The 25,299-nt window shown below is 38.8% G+C and overlaps 1 protein-coding gene across 3 annotated transcripts in view; it reads left to right on the forward strand.

Moving 5' to 3' along the window:
• Nucleotides 1-24,590, forward strand: part of zdhhc14 (zDHHC palmitoyltransferase 14) — a 31,910-nt gene extending 7,320 nt beyond the window's left edge. For 2 of the 3 annotated variants that reach the window (XM_088433593.1, XM_088433592.1), the window contains exons 3-10: nt 491-651; nt 7,391-7,543; nt 15,000-15,140; nt 16,378-16,426; nt 17,515-17,617; nt 18,381-18,490; nt 20,800-20,905; nt 23,178-24,590. In XM_088433593.1, coding sequence (XP_088289719.1) covers nt 491-651; nt 7,391-7,543; nt 15,000-15,140; nt 16,378-16,426; nt 17,515-17,617; nt 18,381-18,490; nt 20,800-20,905; nt 23,178-23,648 — 1,294 coding nt within the window. In that variant the 3' untranslated portion in view covers nt 23,649-24,590. The remainder of the gene's footprint in view (nt 1-490; nt 652-7,390; nt 7,544-14,999; nt 15,141-16,377; nt 16,427-17,514; nt 17,618-18,380; nt 18,491-20,799; nt 20,906-23,177) is intronic. The other variant, XM_088433594.1, reaches the window with a different exon arrangement.
• Nucleotides 24,591-25,299: the final 709 nt, after the last annotated feature.

Raw genomic sequence — 25,299 nt, forward strand, 5'->3', positions numbered from 1 at the left:
CGGCGGATGTCACCCTATACTCCACTCCCTTCCCACCTGGTGAGTTGCCATATGAGAAAGAAATGTAATTTTATTAAGTAGCAACACATTTCAATTGCCACAAGCACATCCACACAGCCGGCTCATTGAGACATACCAAATATATTCAAATATAATAAGAGATATATGGCACATGCCTCCAAATCCGTACAATTAAATGGGATCACTTTAATCTCCACAAGTCGTTGGAGGTTTAACAGGATTACAAGGGATTGTTTTATTAGAGCAGATTACAATTTGCGAGACTGACATGTATGGGCATTCTACCCATTTACTGCTTATTAAGCAGCAAAGTGCTTAACCTGTATTCATATTACACTTAGCGCGTATCAAAGCATGCTCTTTGGTTTGTACTGTGCATTTACAAGGCTTTGTTTTAGTCGAGGCAGAGACGTGCATGGATTATTGCTTTGTCATTTGTGCTTCTCAACATTTTGGCTTGTCTTCCCAGTTGCCCGTTCCTGGCAGAGAATTTAACGCCGGTTATTCCAGTGATAGGAGGAGTGCTTTTTCTCTTTGTGCTGGGAACATTGCTGAGAACCAGCTTCAGTGACCCAGGGGTGCTTCCCAGGGCCACTCCAGATGAAGCAGCCGATCTGGAACGACAAATAGGTAAGAAAACCCATCCGTTACGTTATTGACAATATAAACTATTGCTGTGGATATAGATGGTAATAGATGCGGGAGTTCCAGATAAAAATTGTCACTCTTTGGAGGAAAAGGTATTCGAAAAATATAGATCGCATGCCCCACGTTTCCCATTTTGCCAAAATTGTCTAAGATAAGCTGAACTAATTTTTAAAACAAGATTAGTTAAATCGTCTGGAAAACAAATCGTCTTTTTTTTTTTTGGGGGGGGGGGCTATATTTTAAGCTATAAAGACACATCTTAACAGAGCAGTCTAGTGGTCTGTAAGAGAGTGTGAAGGGACAAGTGAAAAAGAAGATTATCATTCACTTAAAGGAGTGAACTCCCTCAAGATGAAAACCAGCCCTAAACATGGAAAGAAACATCCCTCCATTAAACTTTCTTATCAGTCAGCAGAGTAAAATTACTGTAATTACAACAAGATGGGAGGTATGAAACTAAAATACAGTATGTCGGTGTTGAACTCATGTATGTCAAGGTCATCTCATTGTATCTACACAGAGAGTTGCCATGTATGCTAAGTGAAAGGGTCTTTCTTCAAACAAAACCAGGTTGTCAGCGAACAACAAAATGTTATACCAATACTTATTTTCTATTACATAACCATGACTACACCCAAATTCTAATGAGTTCTCACTAGATGAGATGCATGAGAATGCTTTGTCTAGTTTGTTGTGAAAGCACTAATGACTAAAGGTGCATGATTGTTTTGCTTAATCATTTCTGGATCCCACTGTACAAAAATTGCATGGGGTATCGAACAGTATTTTTTTGTCAAAAGACTTCATCTGGTTCTCAACCTTTTAGGTGCTCAAAGTGCTTTAAAGAGCTAGAGCACTTTTTTAGCCATTTTCAGCAGTATTATATTAATATTTTGTCTGTAGTTAATTTGATAATTAAATTGTTTTTCATTAACAGTTAATACCTTAAAAAATACATTTATCACATGCTGTCAGTTGAAAAGCCATGTCGCCCCATATTCCATTCCAGCCGTTAAAATGAGTTCCGATGCATTTCAAATCCAATTCACAAACATCTGTAAAAATGGAAACATCGGGTCAATTCAGAAATTTAAATTAAAAACATCTTACCATGCTGCAGTATATAAATTACATATAAACATATACTCTCCATTTGCAGTGTGAAGTGTCTTTTTCTAATTGCCTGTCCTTCAGGTCACTGAGACATCATTAAACAAACTGTGGAATGGTTTAATTAATCTAATCAGTAGATTAAGCTCCTAATTAGCTTTTGGTAGGGTGGTGAAGCACAGGGTGCAGAGCAGTGTGCTCCAACACCACCCTGGAGGAAAAAAAAAAAAAAAAAAACGAAGGGAGAAAAACATGAACAGTGTCGACCCAAATTCCACACGAACACCACTGGCTTTTGTGCACAATAAGAGCAACTGTTTGCCAACCGCAAACTTTTCATGTCACTATAGTAAGGTTTTTACTGCCTGGATCAATGTTTTCATGTGCTTTTTTTACAGAAACTATTGATACTAAGGTTCTCTAAAGTAAATGGGAACCCTAACAGTTACCACCAATAATAGAAGAGAAAAAGAAAAATCAGACTCTGAACTTTGGGCAAGTAGCCTAGTACTGATACAGGGTATCAATATTGAGCCGATACCAGCCCTATTTTAAAGAATCAGGTTCTGACAAGGCTGCCAATACTAGTCACTGTTGCCCTTTTATGGCCATTCCATAAAGGAGGTAAATGGCAATTTCTAAGGGAATTGGATCATGGTCAATCTTCACAAATGTCCATTAAAATGCCATTTTAAAATATATGTATGTTTTTAAGGTTTACAGGGGGGGGGGGGGGGGGGGGGGGGGGTCTGAACTTGCCAACCAATTGCAGGGCACACAGAGAAGAACAACCATTCACGCACCCAATCACACTTGAGTGCAATTTAGTACGTCCAATACACCTGCCAAGCGTGGTTTTGTAGTGTTAGAGTAAGCCGGAGTGCATGGAGAGAACCCATGCAGACTAAGGGAGAAAATGCAAACTCCACACAGGAAGGCCGGAGCGAATTGGATTTGAACTCTGGTCCCTGAACTGTGAGACGGACATGCTAGCCACTGCATCACTGAGCTGCCACAAAAATAGTATATTTTATTAATTATTAATAAATGTCTATTTTTCCTTATCCCTCATCAAAAGTACCATTGGTGTCAGTTACTTGGTGTCAATGAGTTCCGAAGAGTTGAGTGCTCATACTATTATCGGTCTGATAAAAAGTGTCATTGAAGATCCGTAAAATAAGTGTGTCTAATGAAGGAAACAAGTGAGATGGCGGAAGCTGGCACAATGCTGAGCTGTGTGTCATCGTCACACTCACTTTTTGTTCTGTGCTTTGTCATGATGCATGACCTTTTTTCCCCCAAGTAGACTTATAGTAGTGTTTAACTGTGGGTGTCACTAAGGCATTATACTGTATCCGTGTTACATCACCCTCATTTCGTCTTTCTACAAACACTGCACAATAACCAGCCATCTCGTGTGCAGCTTTCCTGGTTTGACTGCACACTTTTGTGTCTGTTTTTTTTTCTGTTTTTTATGTATACAACATATAATTGCATCATACCAGGCAATATACAAAAACTTCCATGAAACTTTCCAATCCAATTACCATCCTTTTTTCTCTACCTTTGTTGTCCAGTGTGTGATGCAGCTGGCTCAAGTCTTGGCATGGCAGATTTACATGCAAGGCATCCCAGGCACATCTGTTTCCTCTTATCCTGATCATCCAGGCTCATTCCAAGCTCCAATAGCAATCAGCCTAGCTGTGATTTGCGAGGAAAAGACTTCATGTCCCTGTTTCTTTTTCATTTTTAATTGCACAACATGGTTCATGTCTGTGCTGCATTTTATATTAAACAAAATCTACTTGCATGTTATATACTCTAGTTGGTAAATAATTAATGTGTTTGTACTTAGCAGAGGCTGATCATTTCTTTACACAGGACGTGTTCCTAGTATTCCCTTCTCTACAGAAATGGCACTGTACTAGTTAGGGATAGCCTGATCCCGATTACGTAATTGGAAATCGGGCCAAATCGGGTCATTTTCAACTGATTGGAATTGGGTGACAAAAGATTGGGGTTAGGAAAACTTCCTTTTATTTGTTCATTTATTTTTTATTTTGGAGACTAGAAAAGTACAGAGATAGTTCCTAAAGAAAAAAAATGTTTGGGTTCACAATACACTACATGGCAACAAAGCCAGGAACAGCGTAAGGAAACACAGTCATTGGGGTAACGTTAAAATTGTTTAACCTACTTGGTTAAACCACTGCTTCACTCGCCATATAAAAGGAATTGTGCGTTTTTTGTTTGATAAGAAAAAAACATTTATAAAAAGACAATTAAAAAACAATTCTTTCCTCAATATATTGCTGAGGGATGGACTCGGGGGACACACCCTGAACTGGTGTCTGAACTTGCCAACTTGATCAATCTAGAGCCAGGTTACACTTATTGAGTACCTTCATTCGTCTTGGTTCTGTGTTGCAATGAAAATTTAGCACAAACATAATGAAGAGCATTCTGTGGCTCGAAGAGATTGTAAAATTAAGGTTTACAGTTACCCCTCCTAAATTGGATGCAGTTATTTTTACTTCATTGTGCCCAATCTTGTATCAACGCTCGCCTGCTGGCTGGCATGTCCTCTTCGCAACAACTTGCCAAATCCGAAAGGCTCTCTCGAGTATTAATCAGAGAGAGATGGCCCGAGCTTCTTTCCTTCCACCTAATACGGGCCAAGCTAACTACTGAGTGTTAGAGCAGTGATGTTGCCAGCGGAGGAAATGGATTTTTGATGGCTTAAGGCTCGGATAACTGGAAAAGGATGGCAACACCACTCAAAGATGTTGTGATGTTTGTGTGTCAGTTAAACAAAGCTGTTTGAAGTGGAGTCTTTACTGTACAGAAATGCTATTTTGTTTTCTTTCATTTCCCCTCCTTGGCTCTGAACTCAACCAGATGCTTTTTAACTCTGCTCTCTCCCTCTTCATATTTTCCTGATGGCTGGCTTTGTCCTGTCTAGAAAATATCACCCAAGTTTCCGATTACATTTTTGTTTGAAAATCAAGTTATGAAATTAAGCAGCTGGACTTTTTATGACAATTGACCAAGTAGTCTTGATGAAAGGATCAGGAAAGGGGAAGCCGAAAGGTCTGCGGACAGATATATGATGAATTTGTGGAAGTGGAAGATCATATGCCTGCCCATCCTATCTGTAAAGGATGTCAGAGACTCATACATAATTGAATTCTGATAGCAGCCATTAATCCATTTAAAGTTGGTCGTTTCCTGATTTATTGCTTGGATAGTTCGGATGGCGTTTGCAGTACTATTGAGTTTGAAAAAGCTGGCAATTATGACAGAAGTGTTGTACTTTGTTGTCAGTAGAGAGACTCAAGCGACAAGTAAGCTCAATCGTAAGGTAAAGGTTTGTGTGCTGAGCAGTAGCCCGCCACCCTACTTTATGCAGATGGCAGAACCCAATGTCTCAAAATTATAATCAAGCTGTGATCGCCTTCGGTTCAACTGATTACATTTGATAATGACACAACAGTAGCAACATTTTCACCTCCAATAGGGCCTTGCTTCTTAGAAAGATACAAGTCCGAACAAGTCCATAGTCATGGCTTTGCCCACACCCTCCAATACATGGTCTTTTTTTAATAGTATCTGTGATTCACTTTTTCTTGTTTGCTTCAACAAGAAATGACCTGTTTAAAAGTGACTACTGCTTTTTTAACCCCCTTTTAGTCTTGTACAGTTTTGGGATCGTGAGAATGTGTGGTGTCCTCTTAGGACATACAGCTGTGTTGCCCAATCATTAATGATAGAGCCACATCTAAATGTCACTATTGACAGTGGCGACCCCGCTATGAGCAATAATCAGAGAAGTTCGCAAAACCAGCATCGCTACCCTTCGCACTCCATGAGATAAGGGCCTTAGCGCTCAACCATTAAGGATGTTGGCAGCGAGTGTTTGAAAATCAGCAGGACCTCAAAGAAGACAATCACAAAATTATACTTCGTTTGGCTCAGGCTCTGTCCAATTAATTCTTTTGAATTTTCCGGTGCTAATCAGCGGTAAATAATCCACCTAAATTTCAGCAACGTTCTTAATGCTACAAGAATAAAGCCTTCTGAGAACATCAGCCACTGTCTCTCGACAGAAACCAATATTTAAGTCTGTGTAGCCCTAATATCACTTCATATGGTTATGCAAGGACTCCATTATCATTAATAAATAAAGACCTTCCTCTCACGTTGCACCACGTGGTCATACTCGGAAAATGCTTATTCTAGGTATTACCTGTATTTGAACATGATACAGATGACTTGGGGTAGGCGCAGTCTAAAAAAAAACAGCATGCTAAGCATAATGAATTGGGATTTGTTTGTCATAAGAATTATAGTCAGTCTTTGTGCAAATCCTCCCTTCTCACCTTTACATGCACAGGTGGGTAGCAATTAGTTTCCTGTTGTTGCCAGCAGGCAAGTGTTGTTTGGCTGACATTGAATCCTCATCTGTGTTGTTTCATCACCTCCCAGTCTACAGTATTCGGTCTCTTACTGATAGGCCTGTATGCATGGCAGTTTAGAGTGAAGAAATGCTTAAGTGTGCAAAAAAAAAAAAAAAAGAAACTACTTCATTGATAACCACACTCTTGGTTAGTTTGCTTGCTTGTACAAGCAAATGTTGTTTATCTTGATGGACAGGTTGATGTGCATCGAAGGTGTGACAAAAGATGGCAAGCCTGTTTTATGCTGTGTACATTTTTTCCCCAGTTGTCTAGCATAAGAGGAAACCACACTATGTGATGTGAAAAACATGGCCCATTAATTCACAATAATTGAATGTTCACATTGTCAGATGTAACATGCGTATTTTTTGAGTGATTAGCAGTTAAGTACAGTACATCATTGCATCATCATTGTACATACGCCCCAGGTTTTTGTCCCCTGCTTAAAATGGGAAATACAGATTAAACTTCTTCCTTTTGTTATTGCTACCATCTTCTCACCAGAGACTCTGTTGCAAATGGAGTTTAATGTACTGACTGCCTTTGCTCTTCTATTCATATGTCACCTACACAAACATCATACATTAAGGTGCACAAACATCATACGTTTCCCTCAGAAATGGTTGTAAACACAACGTTCAAAGAGACACCCATGCACTATCCTATTTGCTTAGCTGTGGCTATTGCCCGGTGTAAATATGATGATTCAAGCTTAATTTGTCCCTTGGTCTAGTTTGCTGAGTGTCACCCTTGTCAATGCCTCTCAGCAACCTAGTAGGACTTTTCAAACATCTATAGAAATACTCATTCAGTGCAACAAACACTGCATGAGCACTTTGCAGGAGATATGCAGAAACATTTTATTATTTATTGGACATACCCTAATCAGAACAGCCGTGTGTCAACTCAAGTTGCTAGGGCAAGAGATACACATTTTTCTGGGGGTAATTCCAGTCACCCGCCCTCCCCTCTGTGATTCAACCATCATTTATTTCTGAGGAAAAAGAGGCCCCACCTGTGCTAAAATTCTTGAGAAATACTACTTACTTTTTTCCGTAAGTTCGGCTTGCTGTATTTGTGTGACTTTTACAATCCATCTGTTGCCTATTTGCTAATTGTATTAACCTACAGTGTTTTCCTTTTCTTCAATTAAGATGTGGCGAATGGCAGTACAGGCTACAGGCCACCACCCAGGACCAAGGAAGTAGTCATCAATGGCCAAACTGTTAAGCTGAAGTACTGTTTCACTTGCAAAATCTTCAGACCCCCACGTGCCTCTCACTGCAGCCTCTGTGATAATTGTGTGGGTGAGTAAAGTAATCTGTCAGCGATTTGGGTCTTTATTATAGCCCACACATATAGTAGGAACTGCATGACTAATGGCATGCACCTTAAGACACTGCTCCAACAAAAATTTATTGAACATCAAATCAACGGATTACAGCCATTCATCCAGTCATTGGTCAATTTTTTTTACTGCCTCTCTCAGAGTTGTACAGAGCTTGTGCTAATCCTAGATTCATTCAGATGAAAGCATCCCACACACTAAATTAAAAGATATTTGGGGATTTATGCAATATATATTATTGTACTATCATTCACAGGAATGGACAGACTTGCACGATAATATCGTGATTACTTTTTAACAAACATTGTCCAACATAGAGTACTGGGAGTGACTTTTTCGGACTATAAGCCGCGACTTTTTCCTCATGTTTTGAGTCCTGTGGCTTATAGTCCAGTAACAAATGTGTGTATCGTTTCGAGGTGTCAATTTATGGAACAACTATCAAATAGAACTTTTTTGCTCATATTTTGCTGCTGTGGCTTATATACCAGTGCGCCTTATAGTCCGGAAAATGCGGTACTTTCATCTGCCCACATTCTCTCTCGCACTTGCCCATAAAACAAAGGCTGAGCGAGGATAAGCACTTTGGAGAATAAATTAATTAATTACAGTACGTAATTGATTCACTCATTCACTGCCAGACCAGTAAAAATTGATCTTTGATGTCATAGCCATCAATGGCAGTGAACAAGTTAATGTTTTATTTGCCAGCAAATTATCTTAAAACTAGAATATTTGCAATTTCTGAAGAAATTGCGTGTGAAGGTGTAACCTCTGAAGGCAAAGGTGTTGAATGATGTGGAATGGTGGGAATTGGGGGAATTGATTAAAGTTGGAACGGTCCGAATCGGATGAAGAATGACAAAGATAGAAGTGATAAACTAAAAAAGTGGAATTGTGGGTAATTTTTGAACTCTGGAAAGAAGAAAATTCAAACTACCATTGAATGGGGGGAATTGGATGAATCGATTAAACTTGGAACGGTCGCAATCGGATGAAGAATGGCAAAGGTAGAAGGGAAAAACTGAAAAAGTGGAATTGTGGGAAATTTTTGAATTGTGAGTAAAAATGGAGTGGCGGGCATTGGGAGAATGGATTAAAGTTAGAACGGTCAGAATCGGATGAAGAATGGCAAAGATAGAAGGGAAAAACTGAAAAAGTGGAATTATGGGTAATTTTTGAATTGTGGGTAAAAATGGAGTGGCGGGCATCGGGGGAATTGATGAAAGTTGGAACGGTCAGAATCGGATGAAGAATGGCAAAGATAGAAGGGAAAAACTGAAAAAGTGGAATTATGGGTAATTTTTGAATTGTGGGTAAAAATGGAGTGGCGGGCATCAGGGGAATTGATTAATGTTGGAACGGTCACAATCGGATGAAGAATGGAAAAGATAGAAGGGAAAAACTGAAAAAGTGGAATTGTGGGTAATTTTTTAATTCAGGTAAGAAGAAAATAGATACCACCATGTAATGGCGGGAATTGGGGGAATTGATTCAAGTTGGAACGGTCGCAATTGGATGAAGAATGGCAAAGATAGAAGGGAAAAACTGAAAAAGTGGAATTATGGGTAATTTTTGAATTGTGGGTAAAAATGGAGTGGCGGGCATCGGGGGAATTGATGAAAGTTGGAACGGTCAGAATCGGATGAAGAATGGCAAAGATAGAAGGGAAAAACTGAAAAAGTGGAATTATGGGTAATTTTTGAATTGTGGGTAAAAATGGAGTGGCGGGCATTGGGGGAATTGATTAAAGTTGGAATGGTCAGAATCGGATAAAGAATGGAAAAGATAGAGGGGAAAAACTGATAAAGTGGAATTGTGGGTAATTTTTGAATCATGGGAAGAGGAAAGGGGATACACAAATGAAATGGTGGGAATTGGGGGAATCCATTAAAGTTGCAACGGTGGGAATCGGAGCAGGAATGGCCAAGATAGAAGGTTACAAAGTTTTGGATGAGGAAAATGGGAATGAGGAATTATGGGTAAAAATATGAAAATAGTTATGAATTACTGGAAGGTGTGAATATGAGTAGTATTGATATTGGGGAATGTATTAACTGATTAATGTGAGTGTGAAGTGGAGAAGCTTCAAGTAAAAAATGTTAAATCCACCACTGGGAATGAATTATGAATTGTTATAAATGAAAAATATTGAATTATGGGAAAATATTAATAATTATTAACTGTTACAATGGTGGGAATGAGCCATAAGGCGAAATGTATGAGATAAATGTTATGAATATGAAATAGGAAAGCTCAAAATGTAAAATGTTTAATCTCCCATTGGGAATGAATGGGAAGCCCTCCCATTGGAAATGAATTATGAATATTTGAAGGATGAAAAATATGGAATTATGGGAAAATATTGGAATGTATTAATTACTGGAATGATAGGAAGGATCCCTATAACGAGATGAATAAGTTAAATATTGAAAATATGAAAAGGGAGAGCTGTAATAATGAAACAAAAAATGACCCAATGTAAGTCAATGGGACTTTTTGGGGTGGAAAACCGGGAATTCTGGGAAAACTGTGAATACTTGGAATTCCAAAAATGGAAACGCCCTTCGGGCGCTTAACTGGAATAATGTGAAATTGGAACGGTGTGAATCGGATAAACTGGGAATGAGCTGAAATCCGTCGAAAAACAGGCAGAATAAGAATAATAATAATAATAATAAAGAAAATGGCCGAGCACAATAACATATGTGTGAAGGTTCCACCTTCACACAATAAAGAAAATGGCCGAGCACAATAACATATGTGTGAAGGTTCCACCTTCACACAACTAGAATATTTGCAATTTCTGAAGAAATTGCGTGTGAAGGTGTAACCTCTGAAGGCAAAGGTGTTGAATGATGTGGAATGGTGGGAATTGGGGGAATTGATTAAAGTTGGAACGGTCCGAATCGGATGAAGAATGACAAAGATAAAAGTGATAAACTAAAAAAGTGGAATTGTGGGTAATTTTTGAACTCTGGAAAGAAGAAAATTCAAACTACCATTGAATGGGGGGAATTGGATGAATCGATTAAACTTGGAACGGTCGCAATCGGATGAAGAATGGCAAAGGTAGAAGGGAAAAACTGAAAAAGTGGAATTGTGGGAAATTTTTGAATTGTGAGTAAAAATGGAGTGGCGGGCATTGGGAGAATGGATTAAAGTTAGAACGGTAAAAATCGGATGAAGAATGGTGAAGATAGAAGGGAAAAACTGAAAAAGTGGAATTATGGGTAATTTTTGAATTGTGGGTAAAAATGGAGTGGCGGGCATCAGGGGAATTGATTAATGTTGGAACGGTCACAATCGGATGAAGAATGGAAAAGATAGAAGGGAAAAACTGAAAAAGTGGAATTGTGGGTAATTTTTGAATTGTGGGTAAAAATGGAGTGGCGGGCATCAGGGGAATTGATTAATGTTGGAACGGTCACAATCGGATGAAGAATGGAAAAGATAGAAGGGAAAAACTGAAAAAGTGGAATTGTGGGTAATTTTTTAATTCAGGTAAGAAGAAAATAGATACCACCATGTAATGGCGGGAATTGGGGGAATTGATTCAAGTTGGAACGGTCGCAATTGGATGAAGAATGGCAAAGATAGAAGGGAAAAACTGAAAAAGTGGAATTATGGGTAATTTTTGAATTGTGGGTAAAAATGGAGTGGCGGGCATCGGGGGAATTGATGAAAGTTGGAACGGTCAGAATCGGATGAAGAATGGCAAAGATAGAAGGGAAAAACTGAAAAAGTGGAATTATGGGTAATTTTTGAATTGTGGGTAAAAATGGAGTGGCGGGCATTGGGGGAATTGATTAAAGTTGGAATGGTCAGAATCGGATAAAGAATGGAAAAGATAGAGGGGAAAAACTGATAAAGTGGAATTGTGGGTAATTTTTGAATCATGGGAAGAGGAAAGGGGATACACAAATGAAATGGTGGGAATTGGGGGAATCCATTAAAGTTGGAACGGTGGGAATCGGAGCAGGAATGGCCAAGATAGAAGGTTACAAAGTTTTGGATGAGGAAAATGGGAATGAGGAATTATGGGTAAAAATATGAAAATAGTTATGAATTACTGGAAGGTGTGAATATGAGTAGTATTCAAATTGGGGAATGTATTAACTGATTAATGTGAGTGTGAAGTGGAGAAGCTTTAAATAAAAAATGTTAAGTCCGCCACTGGGAATGAATTATGAATTGTTATACATGAAAAATATGTAATTATGGGAAAATATTGAAAATTATTAATTGTTACAATAGTGGGAATGAGCCAACAGGCGAAATGTATGAGTTAAATGTTATGAATATGAAATAGGAAAGCTCAAAATGTGAAATGTTTAATCTCCCATTGGGAATGAATGGGAAGCCCTCCCATTGGAAATGAATTATGAATATTTGAAGGATGAAAAATATGGAATTATGGGAAAATATTGGAATGTATTAATTACTGGAATGATAGGAAGGATCCCTATAACGAGATGAATAAGTTAAATATTGAAAATATGAAAAGGGAGAGCTGTAATAATGAAACAAAATATGACCCAATGTTAGTCAATGGGACTTTTTGGGGTGGAAAACCGGGAATTCTGGGAAAACTGTGAATACTTGGAATTCCAAAAATGGAAACGCCCTTCGGGCGCTTTACTGGAATAATGTGAAATTGGAACGGTGTCAATCGGATAAACTGGGAATGAGCTGAAATCCGTCGAAAAACAGGCAGAATAAGAATAATAATAATAATAATAAAGAAAATGGCCGAGCACAATAACATATGTGTGAAGGTTCCACCTTCACACAATTAAATGTTATTTTCTTTACTCCATTTGACTTGTACCTGTGTCGGTAAACAACTGAATCAACATAAAATATTTTGAAATATATGAAATCCATTGAGTGTAATTTTCAGGTTTTGTTCTCGCTATTAGCATGTACTTTTATTATTTTTTATCATTCTGCAGGCGGTCACCGCAACAACATTCAGTAAATATCAGTGACGCAATAAGCTTTTAAATTTTAATAAGCAGACACTATTGATGGGGCCTCCCCACTGCTTGTAGAAGACGACATGAGGTTTGAGAGCAGGAACTAATTAGAGCACTTGCACTTTTTATGCACTTGTTTATGTCATACATTAAAAAAAAATAAAAAATCAGTGTGTGCGTGTGTGTGCAAATAAATGCTGGTTTAAGTGTTTTTATTCACACTTGAGTTGAAATCTTAATGACCGCTGAACAGTTTTAAGATTAGGTTTTTATGACCTTTTGTCATCTGTGACCCTCATCTTGTGCTCTTACTCATTTCAAACAGACATTGATGACTAAAGACAAAAAAAGGTCTGCTGATCACAAAACTGTTTTGTCAGCTCTTAGTAATAAGTTACACAAACATTTAGTACTGTCACCAAATAAATACTTATTGCCACAGTAAAAAGGCTTGGAAACTTCCAACTAGAGAATTTGTTCATTAGGAGAGCAGTTTTTACTTACAACAGACCTTATATTTCTGTCCCCTCCAAGATAAAAAAAATTATGATAATGTTCTCCTTAGAATCCCCCTTTTAGCACTGAAATAGATAGCAAGCTGCTAGGAACGATTCCTATTCATTCTCAGATTCCAAATTATCTCTGTATCAACACTCTTAACTTTAATAACATCTCCTTTTTGCACTCTTTTACATGCCCTCCTAATATCTACAAGCCGTCGTTGAGTCCCGGTCACGCGTTCACTCATTTTGCACCACTGCTATTTTTTGCTATGAGCATAGTGTACTGTGCATAATTGTCGCTTTTGCAAATTGTGTGTGTACTTTGCCCTGGACCCTGTGGGACAGTTCACTTTCCCCCACATTTTGCACAGATGTGGATTCCCACTGGGATGTTGCATGCTCTGAAGAAACCAGGGTGATAAATTCAAACATGTACCCACTGAATATGTTTTAACAAAATTAAATACAGTTTGCTCTGGGTAAACAATTGATAATTGTCAAAAAAGATCAAATTGTATTATTCTTGGATGAAATGCATTGAGTACAAATTTAGTTTATTTGAACACACAATCTTTCTTTAAAAAAAAGAAATCTGAATGATACTCAATTGATGAAATAGTTGTCAACTGCAAGTCTACATTCAGCTCATTGTTATTTAGTTTTTTGTTTTTTTAGGAAAACATTTTTCCCTGTTACAAACTAAAATTAAATACCTTTTCCTCAAAATTGCTCTTCATAGAAAAAAAAGTTGTTGTGAGCCTTTTACCCACCGGTAAGTCATTTATAAAATGTGAAAATGTGCTTTGTATCAATTCTGTATTGCAACATAATTGAGTGGCCAGAGGTGTGTATACAGATTTTTTTTTTCTTTTTTAAATTGCATACCAAACATATTTGATATACATGCTGCATTTTTAACCCCTATTTGTAGGACCTTTTTGGCCTGATGAAAGTCATTTTTGGACAAAGTAATTTGGCAACGCAAAGGAAAAGAGGATTCAAAGTGAAGTTTTAGTGTAGTTACAAATTAGTTGGTCATTGTATGCAGACTTTGTTTTGGAGTTGTTTTGTTTATTTTTTTATTTATATTTTTTAAAATAAATATTTAATCCTAAGAGTACACTTCTACAATTTCATTCAGAAGAGACAAGGGCAAATCAAATGAAATTTTATTCATGTATCCCTGAATCACGAAGTCTCACCGAGCTTCACAGGTGAAAAGAGGTCATAATGAGACTCCTTTTGCAAAAAAAGAAGTCGTACAGAGACTTCTTTACGTCACAAGTATACAACAGCATCCTCTGCTCAAAGCTCCCAGAAGGGGAAGAAAAAACTCAAAAACCCCAATTTGGGGAAAATCAGAAACCTTCAGAAGGGACCACAGGTGGGAGAAGCCCCCTTCCAGGCTCAACAGGTTGAAGTGGATGTTGCGTGTACCAAATACAGACAAATACAGATACACAATGCAGATTACAGAAACATATTGTGCCATATTAGGCAGTAAACGTCCAGTGCAAAGATGTCTTGACAGCAGGCGAAACCATTGGGCAGGAACAAACAAAACAAAATAAAACCCCCGCCACATGCGGTCGATCTCATAACCAGCAATGGTCGCTTATCGCAGGGCGTTCAAATCATCTCTCGCCATCCAGCCACCTCGCCGAGCCGGGAGAAGGGGGCAGGGAAAAGAAGATGAAAGCTCCAGACAGACCCATTAACTAAATGCTTGCTTGTATAAATGTGTTTTTAGTCGGGATTTAAAGATTTCTACTGAGGTGGCTGTGCGAAAGGCTGTTTTCCCCAATACACAAAGCGCTAATAATTGAGAAAGTAGTAGACTGGTATCCTAGACTAAAATCCCCCAAATCTTTTGTGTGTGGGAAGCCCAAAACTGGCCTGGATTAATTATTTTCCTCTTTGCCTATCCACACAGAGCGTTTTGACCATCACTGTCCCTGGGTGGGGAACTGCGTGGGAAGGAGGAACTACCGCTTCTTCTACATGTTCATCCTTTCGCTGTCCTTCCTTACCATATTCATCTTTGCCTTTGTCATCACACACATCATTTTACGTAGTGAGTAAAACACACAAATGCACTCATGGGCGAAATAAATAATGTATATGTACGTATGTACAAGATGATTGAAAAGGAACTCCCCGTTTTAAAACTGTTTTAAAACATTTATTCACATGTTATTTTTTCTCTTTTTTTAAGTATGTTCCATGATGTATGTCAATCAAATCTAAGTCCTTGTTTGGTTTCAGAGGGAATATTTTGTTTGAATTTTTAAAGTCTACCAAAGTGGCTGGACATCTGACCCTACTTATAATATGCCCAGCTTCTTTAAATCTTAGACACTGATCCTGTGGCAATGAATTTTTCATGACAGTTCTTAATTGTCTTAGCACCAACTTGAGCATGTCGTTCTTTAAGAGTCCTCCACCGTCTTTACACTTGAACTACGCGTCTCGGAACTCCATAACGTAGGGTTAGAGGTCCAGCCACTATTATAGGCATTCAAATTCCAAATAAAAGAATCCATCTGACAAGTAAACAAGAACGTAGATGTAATTGTCATACATCATGGAACGTACATAAAAAAGAAAAAAAATATTGCAACACAAGTTAATTATAAGTATTTTAAAAAAGGAATTTACTTCTCAATCCTCTCGTATGTGCACACAGACATTTGTTAGTAATTAGGAATCATTCCTGAAATCAGTGGTTCTTAATCTTTTCTGAAAGGTGTGCAATATTTTTTTTCAGGCAAGTAGATACAACTAGAGTAAAGCCTTTTTAGATGGGGGGAAAAAAAGACATAAAACAGGCATTTGTGGCATCCGTGTCTGGTTGATTGAACTTTTTATTTAGCAACTTCGAGAGATGTTATATCAAACATCATCTGTTTATTTTCTGGCTCATCTGCTGAAAAATTGCTTCACTCATGACAGTCCCCATTTGTATAAAACTTAACAACAAAATAATGTCATATGATGTTTTGCAAAGAAGTACCTATGACTTAATTTAGCAAGTTGCTCTGTGTTCCAATTGATTTGACTTTAATTTGAAAAGAAACATGCACAGCTCCTGCCGCGCCCTTACAAATATTTGACGTACCACTTTTGTACATTCACATACCACCAGGTGCACTCATTCACCCATTTGAGAACCGCTGCCCTATGTCACTAATGGACTTAAAAATGTGTCTACAGTACAACCCAACATTTGACATTCTGAGCTGCTTAATCATTCCGTGTACTGTACCATGTTGAGCACAATATATGTAATATGTTCCTCTTTTTTTTTTCAGGCTCTCTTCGAGGTGGGTTCCTAAATGCTCTTAAAGATACCCCTGCCAGATATCCTTTCACTGCAACTTGAGGTTTGCCTGTATCTCAGTGAGCGGTGAATGTTTGCACCTGCGCATGTAGTGAAAGTTGGTTTTTGGTCAGGATTCTTAGCCTGAACGCTCATTATTTAGCAGAGGTTTACACCAGTTTACAGAATCCCTTTTATTCTTCCTTCTGATTTGGTGTCTGTCATGAGTCAAGACTGTAAATTTTTATCATAATGATTTTTACCACTTGCAGTAATACCAGCCTCATTTTATTTATTTATTTTCTCCAAAATATCTCTGTGAAATAAAGGGACACTATTCGCATCCTCTTATAGCAGTATGTCATCAGCAGATTCATATCTTAGCCAAAGCCAAGAACATGAACCACGATGAAATCTGCCTGAGAGCCCAGAGCTCTTTTTCTGCTATCCTCTCAATGGCTGGTCGCCATAACAGTTTGTTTGGCAAAGAAATGAGTGACAGACTAAGCTGAGATGGGCCTGTTCGGCAACACTCGAATAAAATGTATGCTGGAGTCAATACAATCAGGACCGGCCTTTCCACAGGATGAGTGAGGGTACGGTTGCTTTATGTCCTTCAGAAGAGAACAGTGCTTTGGGGTAGGCTTTGTGTGAAAAAGAGGCAGCCAACAAGATTTATCTAAAGACTTTGCAGACCGATGGGTGCCGTTTTATGAGCAGATCATGTGACGGTATGCCCAAAGAGGCCTGCAGGGATTTGTCTGTTTTTTTCTTTTGCCACTTTGTTGATCTCTTTGAGGGATTACAGAATGCACTATGCTAAGATTTACTAAGTGATATTGTAGGTCAGTTGCAAGGCAAGAAGGTATTTACTGTATTCATAAGCTTAAGACAGATATGTGGAGCAGAGCAAATGAACAATGATCAGAAATCCTTGTAAAGCGAAGTGGCAGAAAAGATGTATTGGCAAAAGAACAACTGCCCCTAGGCAATAGGTCAGTATGTTAGCTAGTTATTGCCATTAGTTCCTATGTGCGCCCGTGCTTCATTGTCTATTCTGTTTGTGTGGTTAGTGTGTTCATCATCAACTGAGCAACGAAAGAATTCTTCCTTGACTGCAAAGTGTCACCGTGTTGGAGGTGGTGGTGTGTTTTTTCTCTGTGTGGTCTATTGTTGGCCTTTCAGGCTTCCATACATACCTTATCAGCTCCAACCAGACTACCAACGAAGACGTAAGTACAAAATATACATTGCGTCCATACGACTGATTTAGCATCAGCAGTTGACTATACATTATTTTTTTTAAATAATGATTTCCGTTTCTCAACTTGAAATATCATCAGATTTCTTTAGTGCTGTATGAAAGCATACAGAATGTCATTGTGTTGAATCAAAATAAAACATTTACAAACACCTGCTTTTTCTTTGGAAAATAATAATCAGCATTTCTGATTTTTGCATATTTTTTGACATTACAGGACAAACCCGCAACCAAGTAAAATGTTTTTGCACTGTCATTTGGAAAAAAAAAAAAGAAAACTTTTTCACCAGTATGGAAATTAAAACTTTAAAAAAAAAAAATCTCATTCATCGATTAAACAACAAACTAGATGATTAGTTTTAGATTAGATTAATCGAGCACTAGTTTACTCAGGAAATTGTGTAGTTGCAGCCCTATATATATTTGTCTGCTCAGTTCAGTATGTGTATGGGTGATGTTCTTGAAGTACAAGTGGTTGTGGAAGTTGCAATTGTAATTATGGTCTTGCTTTTCCACAAATTTTTTCTTCATAATATAGACTCAACTGAAAATGAAAAACTGTAAGCACTTCTTGCATTATGAGAAACGTATGCATTCATATTCAGTATTTGATGGCAACTTGCCCTCTTAATGTCTGGCAAAGTTCGACCCAGGCTAGACGCAAACTGTAAGTCTAGACACTCCAAACACATGATCTCTAAGCCATCTAGAGCTGTGATTGATGTCTCCACCAGATAAAAGGTTCCTGGTCTTCTAAAAGAGGGAAGGACAACTATAATCCATACAGCCATGGCAACATAGTCACCAATTGCTGTGCAGCGCTGTGTGGACCTCTGCCACCAAGGTATGATGTCTATCACTGAACATTCATCATAACTGTCCCAGGATTATCCATACATGCCACACTCAGGGAAGGGGGTGTTCAATTCTCTGGAACTGCCAAAATAGAACAGATGTGACGAGCTGCTTTGGCTTGAACTGCCTCTAGCCTTTTTGCCCTACATAGCCACTAAGACTGCGAGAGCTGAATGGATTTCAAGCACATCCTTGACAAATCTCAGATCAAAGTCTGAAAGAGTGATCCGATCTCACACTGACGCTTTTCATGTGATTTCAAAATAATACACTTAGACACATATGCCATGGATACTTTCAAGCCAACTTCAAAGTGTTTATTGTCATGTGCACAGTATAGAAACAAGTTTCTCTGTACAATGAAAATCTTTACTTTGCTGTCGACACAAATGTAGTATGAAATAAGTTAAGACGAAGAGCAAAGGTGTAAACAGCAAAGAAGTAACAGAGCACAGGTATGAACCGTAAGTGGGTCGATTCTGTACAGATACCTACAATAATGTGCGGGATGGAGATTCAGATGTGTGCATGATTGGTTAGACACAGATATTTACAAGTGGTGTGCAAAAGGAGCAGTAAAAATAGTACAAAAATTCTGAAATAAGATGAATGGTCTTGGCATAGTCACAGCTGAATGAGATGTATGAGAGTGATATCAGCTGTATTGTGCTTCTAGTGGCTGTTGAGTAGTCTGATGGCAGGAGGAAAGAACGAGTTCCTGACTCTACTTGTTCTGCATTTTACACTCCTGTACTTCCGTTACATTTTTGCATACATGTGATTTTCGCACATCATGCCATTCCATAGCATCCATCGATATTAGGGATGCACCAAAAATTGCATATGCTTGGCTGAAAACCAAAACACTTGATTTGGTATTGTAAACATAAGTGCAGATAGACCAATTGTTAAGTAGAATGTCAAAGTACCTAATTACCTAAATACCAATTCCACAATCATTTTTCTTGATTTGCCACCTTTAATAGAGCGATAGGAAGCCCACATTGTTTAGGTATTTGCTGTAATTAACGTATAATACATTGACATAGTTAGCAGCTATCGATAAAGCTGGAGACTTGTGCCGTATCAAAGGATTAGCAGTGTAATTTGACTAGCATTTCTTAGCCTCCCTTAATCAGCTATTGAATTATGATTTTTTTTAATGAAGATGCGCTGATGTTGGTCACTGTGGTATGACGGTATAAAAATGGAGCGAGGACTCTTGCTAGCCACTCTGCTACCACAGCTACACAGGAAATGTTAGTGTATTGCATCGTCAGCCATTCAGCGTCTTTATTTTGATTTTGGCCTTCGCAACACATGATGTTTTTCATCTTCCTCGGTAGGTCATTTTGGCTCAGCAAGTTGGCAGTGCTCTTTTCTCGATGTACTGAAACACTATACAGTAGTTACCTTCAAAGTGAGGTCCCTCTCCTCCTGTGTGCTCATGTGAAATTCATACAGACTCTTGCTGGTTTTTGCATCATCACAGCATCCCTTTTCGGTTATATTGCTTCGGTTTTGTCTTTCTGCTGAAAACATCTGCCATTTTAGGTCAATTCAGTTCATTTGGATCCCTAATAATTATATAAGGTAAAAAAAAAAAAAAAAAAGTGGTTTTAACCACCTCGCTAACTCCTCTTATTGTCTATAGTCACATTGAAAATACATTTAGCCACGGGGCTACACATTAAACTTCTCATAAACACACACAGTTGGTAATTGAGAACATAAACATATATATTTTCCTGCATTCACAAGAAACTAAAGAACAAGGGAGTACAAGGTATCTTGATGCCATTCTTTGCTGTTTTCTGCTTTACCCTGAAAAGGCATGATTCATCCCACCTTGGTGGTGTAGGTGGCTGGCTTCTGGCCACATATTCATGGCTGGCCACAGAGATTTTACTGTTTGAGACACCAGCAAGGAAGGAATGTTTGAACCCAGCCTCAGACTATGCAAGCAATGCTTCCCTTCACAACCTTAAACACACGCCCGCCGGGGAGAATCTGCCGCACTTGTTTCTTTATTGAGGCCTTAACTCCAATACTCACTCACTATATCAATATGCGCCTTTCTTTTAAATCAGGTGTTCTCAAACCTTTTAGTTCCAAGGATGACATTTTCAAATTTTCTCTTAATCCTGAAGCCAATTAAGCTTAACTCGTAACTACGATTTGCAACCTTAAATATCAAGGGAATTTTGAATGTTTGAAGTAATGTATTTAGACATGTTTATGTTGTAATATCAAAGAATGAATGTAAAAGAATAATACCTTGCTCCTTTCTCCCTGTAGTCTCATCGACCGACGTGGCTTCATTCAGCCAGACGCGCCACAGCTAGCACCGCCAACTAATGGCATCACTGTGTATGGGTCAACACAGTCTCAACAAAGCCACATGGTAAGAAGATGTTCATTTGCTGCTTTTGTCACAATTGTTGAAAAGGAACAGATAGGACATGAAAATACATATTGATATTGATCATTGCTTACAGATAACCTAGTGGTGGTAGGCTTTAGAAAATGAGTTAATGATGTTTGTTTATCGTGGATGCACAGTCATGTAATTAAAGACGCATGACTCTTAAATTCTATTATTAAGTGTGAAATGATCTTAAACTTTGTTAAAGCATTTTCCTGGCTCATGCTTATTTGCTTGCTACCTTGGCCTGCTTTAATAGTGGAAAAATAAACATTGCTAAATTCCGTGACATAGAGCACAATCAGGGATGTAATTGTTTTTTTTTTTTAAATTGCCATGCAATGAATTTTCACTCAGCTAGTCCATTAATCCATTAATTGTGTCTCAAATTGTTTTTGCTTTACCTAATTGAACTTTCACAAATAGGTAATTGATGTTTTTACCTGTGCATCTCTGTCACTTTTGGGCATGGCAAATATTGTTTAACCATTGCAATTCTATGTTATACATATTATGAAAACATTTTTGTTTATGCTCTATAAAGCGCATAGAAGTATGTGCAGTAAATACACGAGTTATTTGAACAGACATATTTTTTCTTCCCGTGATAGACTCGATCAGTTATTGCTTATTTCCGATTGTGTTCGGCCCCAAAAATTCTGATTGTGTAAATTCTATAGACATATATATTTAATTACTATAATCAACTGCTTTTCTGACGCATCTAAGCTCAGGCTGTGAATTCATCAGTCAGCGCAGGGATCATTTAGCCAGTAAGAATAGTTTTTCCCTCATTATTTTCTTGGAAACATTTTTCAGATGATGTGATGATGGGCACCAGTCAGCAGTATCAAAGTGTGAAAGTGGCAGATGGGTTTTGTTTTGGGGGTTTATTTTGCATTTTGACAACAAAAAACTTTTGACATGTCTGTGACATCTCTGGAACCACAATGAATTCTCATAAGCGGTTGTCATAGTAACATCCTTTTCTATGTTCGCGCCACATCCCTGTAACATACTGTGCATCTGGAAAGTATTAACAGTGCTTGACTTTTTCCACATTTGATTATATAACAAACCTGAACTTATTCCAAAATCGATCAAGCTCATGCTGATGTCACAAGTATACTCAAAACTCTAACAAACAAACAAACAACAAAAACAAAGAAGTAACATGTACATACATTCTCACTACTTTAAAATATCTGCGCTGTGCTGTTGATATGGCCTAATGTATCACACACAGCTGGCATTTATGCATGCGAATGAGGCATTTTTAAATCTAAGCTGGCAGTGGTGCGCCGGCATAGCCAAAATAAAACTGGGTAGAAACAGCATAGGTGCGGAGTATCTACAATATCTGCGACCATGCCCTTCCAGTTAAACATCTGCAATCTCGTCTTTTAGGTCAATGAGCCAGAGACAAACAGGTGAGATAGCCAAACATATTTTCTCAGTCTTTTATTTACTTTTCTTGTCTGATACTTCCATCTGGAACTGGACTTCTTAGCTGCTTACTCACTGCTAAGGTTGCCAAATCCCGGCAAGTTTTAATGGCAAACACTTGATGGGAATTCATAGGTCTAAACCGGGAGTTTACCAAATTGAAGGATGGCTCGAAATGGGAGCTGCAATATCGCTGGGAAGGTATTTGTTATAGTTAAAAAAAGAAATAAATAAACAGCCTGTTAGGGCAGGTTACGTTGGAGCCTTGTCTTTGCCGTGGCTTAATTTTTTATTTATTCTTTTTCTGCAAGCCAGAATTGGTTGCCATGTGTTGCCTGCCACTTAAGTGGTGTGAAAAAAAAAATAAGTATCGTACTTCCTTTGCATGTGGGCTTAGGAAGCACAGGTGACTGCTTTGGGCAAAACCAAATGTTGACATTGCTGCTTGAATATTATATCTTTTCATCATGTTTACAATTAATTTCCATGGAAATGTTTCATCTTTAATATTTTCCAAATTCCCCGTCTTTTCATGAAAATCTACCAGAAAATTCCCTCGAATTTACCGGAATTTTTTCGCAAACTCAGTCACCGGGTGAATGTGAGAATGCCTTAACAACTTTACCCACTGGGGCTTTTACAGGTTCTTTGGGGGCCTGGCATTCTAATGAGGGTACTAAAATCCTTTTCTCCCCCCCCCCCCCCCCCTCTCTCTCTCCAATCATCTATTTCGTCTTGCTTCTGCCTTATCCGCCACCACCTCCATGTTCCTGTTTTCTCCTTCGCCCGCTCCTCGGATTTTCAGTGCGACCAAGACCAGTGCATTCAGAGCACTAAATTCGTTTTGCAGGCCGCTGCCACGCCTCTCCTCCAGCAGCAGAGCAGCGAGCCAGTCATCATGACGGCCTCCTCCGAAAACGGGGGATCCCTCCCGAGCCGCACCTCGCTCGGGCTGGGTGGCCCTTGCGCTTCGCTCCCCCTCGGGCAGCCCACGCCCCCGACCTCCACGGCCAACCTTAGCCGCCAGGAGTCCACCGACATCCTGCCCATTCACGCGCACGGCCACTCGCACAACCACGGCTGTCCCCTGCAGGACCAGGTCGCACACCACCACTTTCTCACGCCGGAGGACCTGCCCTCGCCTCCGGGTATGCTTCCCTGCAACAGCCCCCTGGGTCACAGCCACACAGTGCAGGCCGGCTTTTACAATCCGGCCAGCCAAGACTCGTTGCACGAGGACTCCGTCAGGGGGCTGGTTAAGCTCAGCTCGGTCTGAAAACTGAAAGACGTGTATCCAGCCCCAAAAACGTGCCACTTTTTGACAAAGGAGCGCTCGCCTTGGCTTTCGGGTTCCAACCAATGCCATGATTGGAAGTCAAACGCTGAGAAAGGACCTGAACACAACCCAGGTGAGAGCAAGCCACCACAGCCAACATCTTGCCAAACCTTGCTGCTGTGTTGACACACTTTTCTCGCTCCCTTTTGAACTTGATGGGAAAATATCTCCTCCTCCCCACCGTTCCATGTGTCTGTTAGTCTCAGATATTTCAGGCAAAAGATGTCCCTTTTTTAATGACATTTTGGGTGAAAATCTAAATTTCTGTCCCCCACATGAGACAAGTCTTCAGTTTGTTTTATGCTTGACGCATGGGTCTGTGAAGGCCCTGCAACAGAATTATGTCATTTCAATAATCACACCTGTCCGTGCGGCATTCACATAACCCTAATTTTCTGCATGACGTGAAGCCTGCAAAAGTTTGCACCTGTGCAGACAGTCCCACGTGGAAATATATAGCAGTCAAGCAACAGCTGTTGTAAACAACTGGTTTTCTGCTCTCTGATCCACTTTCGTTTACATTTACTTTTTTTTTTTTTTGCATAAATTTTGATAGTTTAAGAAAAACATAAGCTGTAGATGTACTTGACTACCCCCAATATGGACTCTAGGAGAATATCGGGTCAGCAAAACAGACATGCATCAAGCATAAAACAAGCTTTACGTTTATTTACCTGATACCCTTTTGGATTTTTTTTTTTTTTTTTTTCGGAGGATGGGTTACCCATCTACACTCAGCATTTGTAATGTCTGATGTCACCTTATTGCATATCATTCTACTTTTTTATGTTGGGGGTGGGATGACAGTTGTATTGTACCAAGGTTATTAAAAATATATTTCCTGTGGATATAAATAAATCATACTTTTTATCAGATGTCAAATGGTATTTGTTTCTGATCTGTGCTGTTAGAACATTCCACTTTAAAGTAATGTCTTGTTGACAGCCAGCTAATGTGGGGATTAGTGCACGTCATGGAGGATATTGTCCTTTTCATCGAGTCAACATCCAAAAAAACGATGGCATGATGTGCCGCCAGCAACAGTTTCTATTAGTGCTGTAAATGCGTTTCCATTTTCTTCAGCCGAGCCAGTTGTCTGTGGTAGAACTCGTCTGTCACCTTGTGGCCTAACGAGGCGGTGCAGTTTGATGAACCGTTTGCGAGAAACTGGACAGTTTCATCCATATTTTACCAATGCAAAAATCAAGTTACCTGTGTCCATAAAACTTAATGCATTTTTAGTTAAAAAAAAAAAAGGGGAGTTTTCGCATTTTTTTATATCTTAATGCTGGATACATTTATGATTCAATCCATATTAATATTAAATATTAAATGTGGTCAACTTCAGGAGTTAAAAAAAATGTGTTCATTTTCTTTCGTACAGAAATGAATGAATGTGTAAAACAACGGTGATTCAAAGTGAAGGTATATTTTAAATCCCCGCAGTACTGTATAACTGTTCCACACTACTGCAATTAGCAAAAGTAAACATACTGTTGAATGAATTCCCCTTGGTCAGTGCCAATGATACCAGGCATTATCCTTGTCAATCGGACAGTGGGGCTTCAGTCTACCAAGGATTCTGCAAAAC

The sequence above is a fragment of the Hippichthys cyanospilos genome, chromosome 14 (genome assembly GCF_059441005.1).
Source record: "Hippichthys cyanospilos isolate Australia breed blue-spotted pipefish chromosome 14, RoL_Hcya_1.0, whole genome shotgun sequence".
Classification (NCBI taxonomy): domain Eukaryota; kingdom Metazoa; phylum Chordata; class Actinopteri; order Syngnathiformes; family Syngnathidae; genus Hippichthys; species Hippichthys cyanospilos.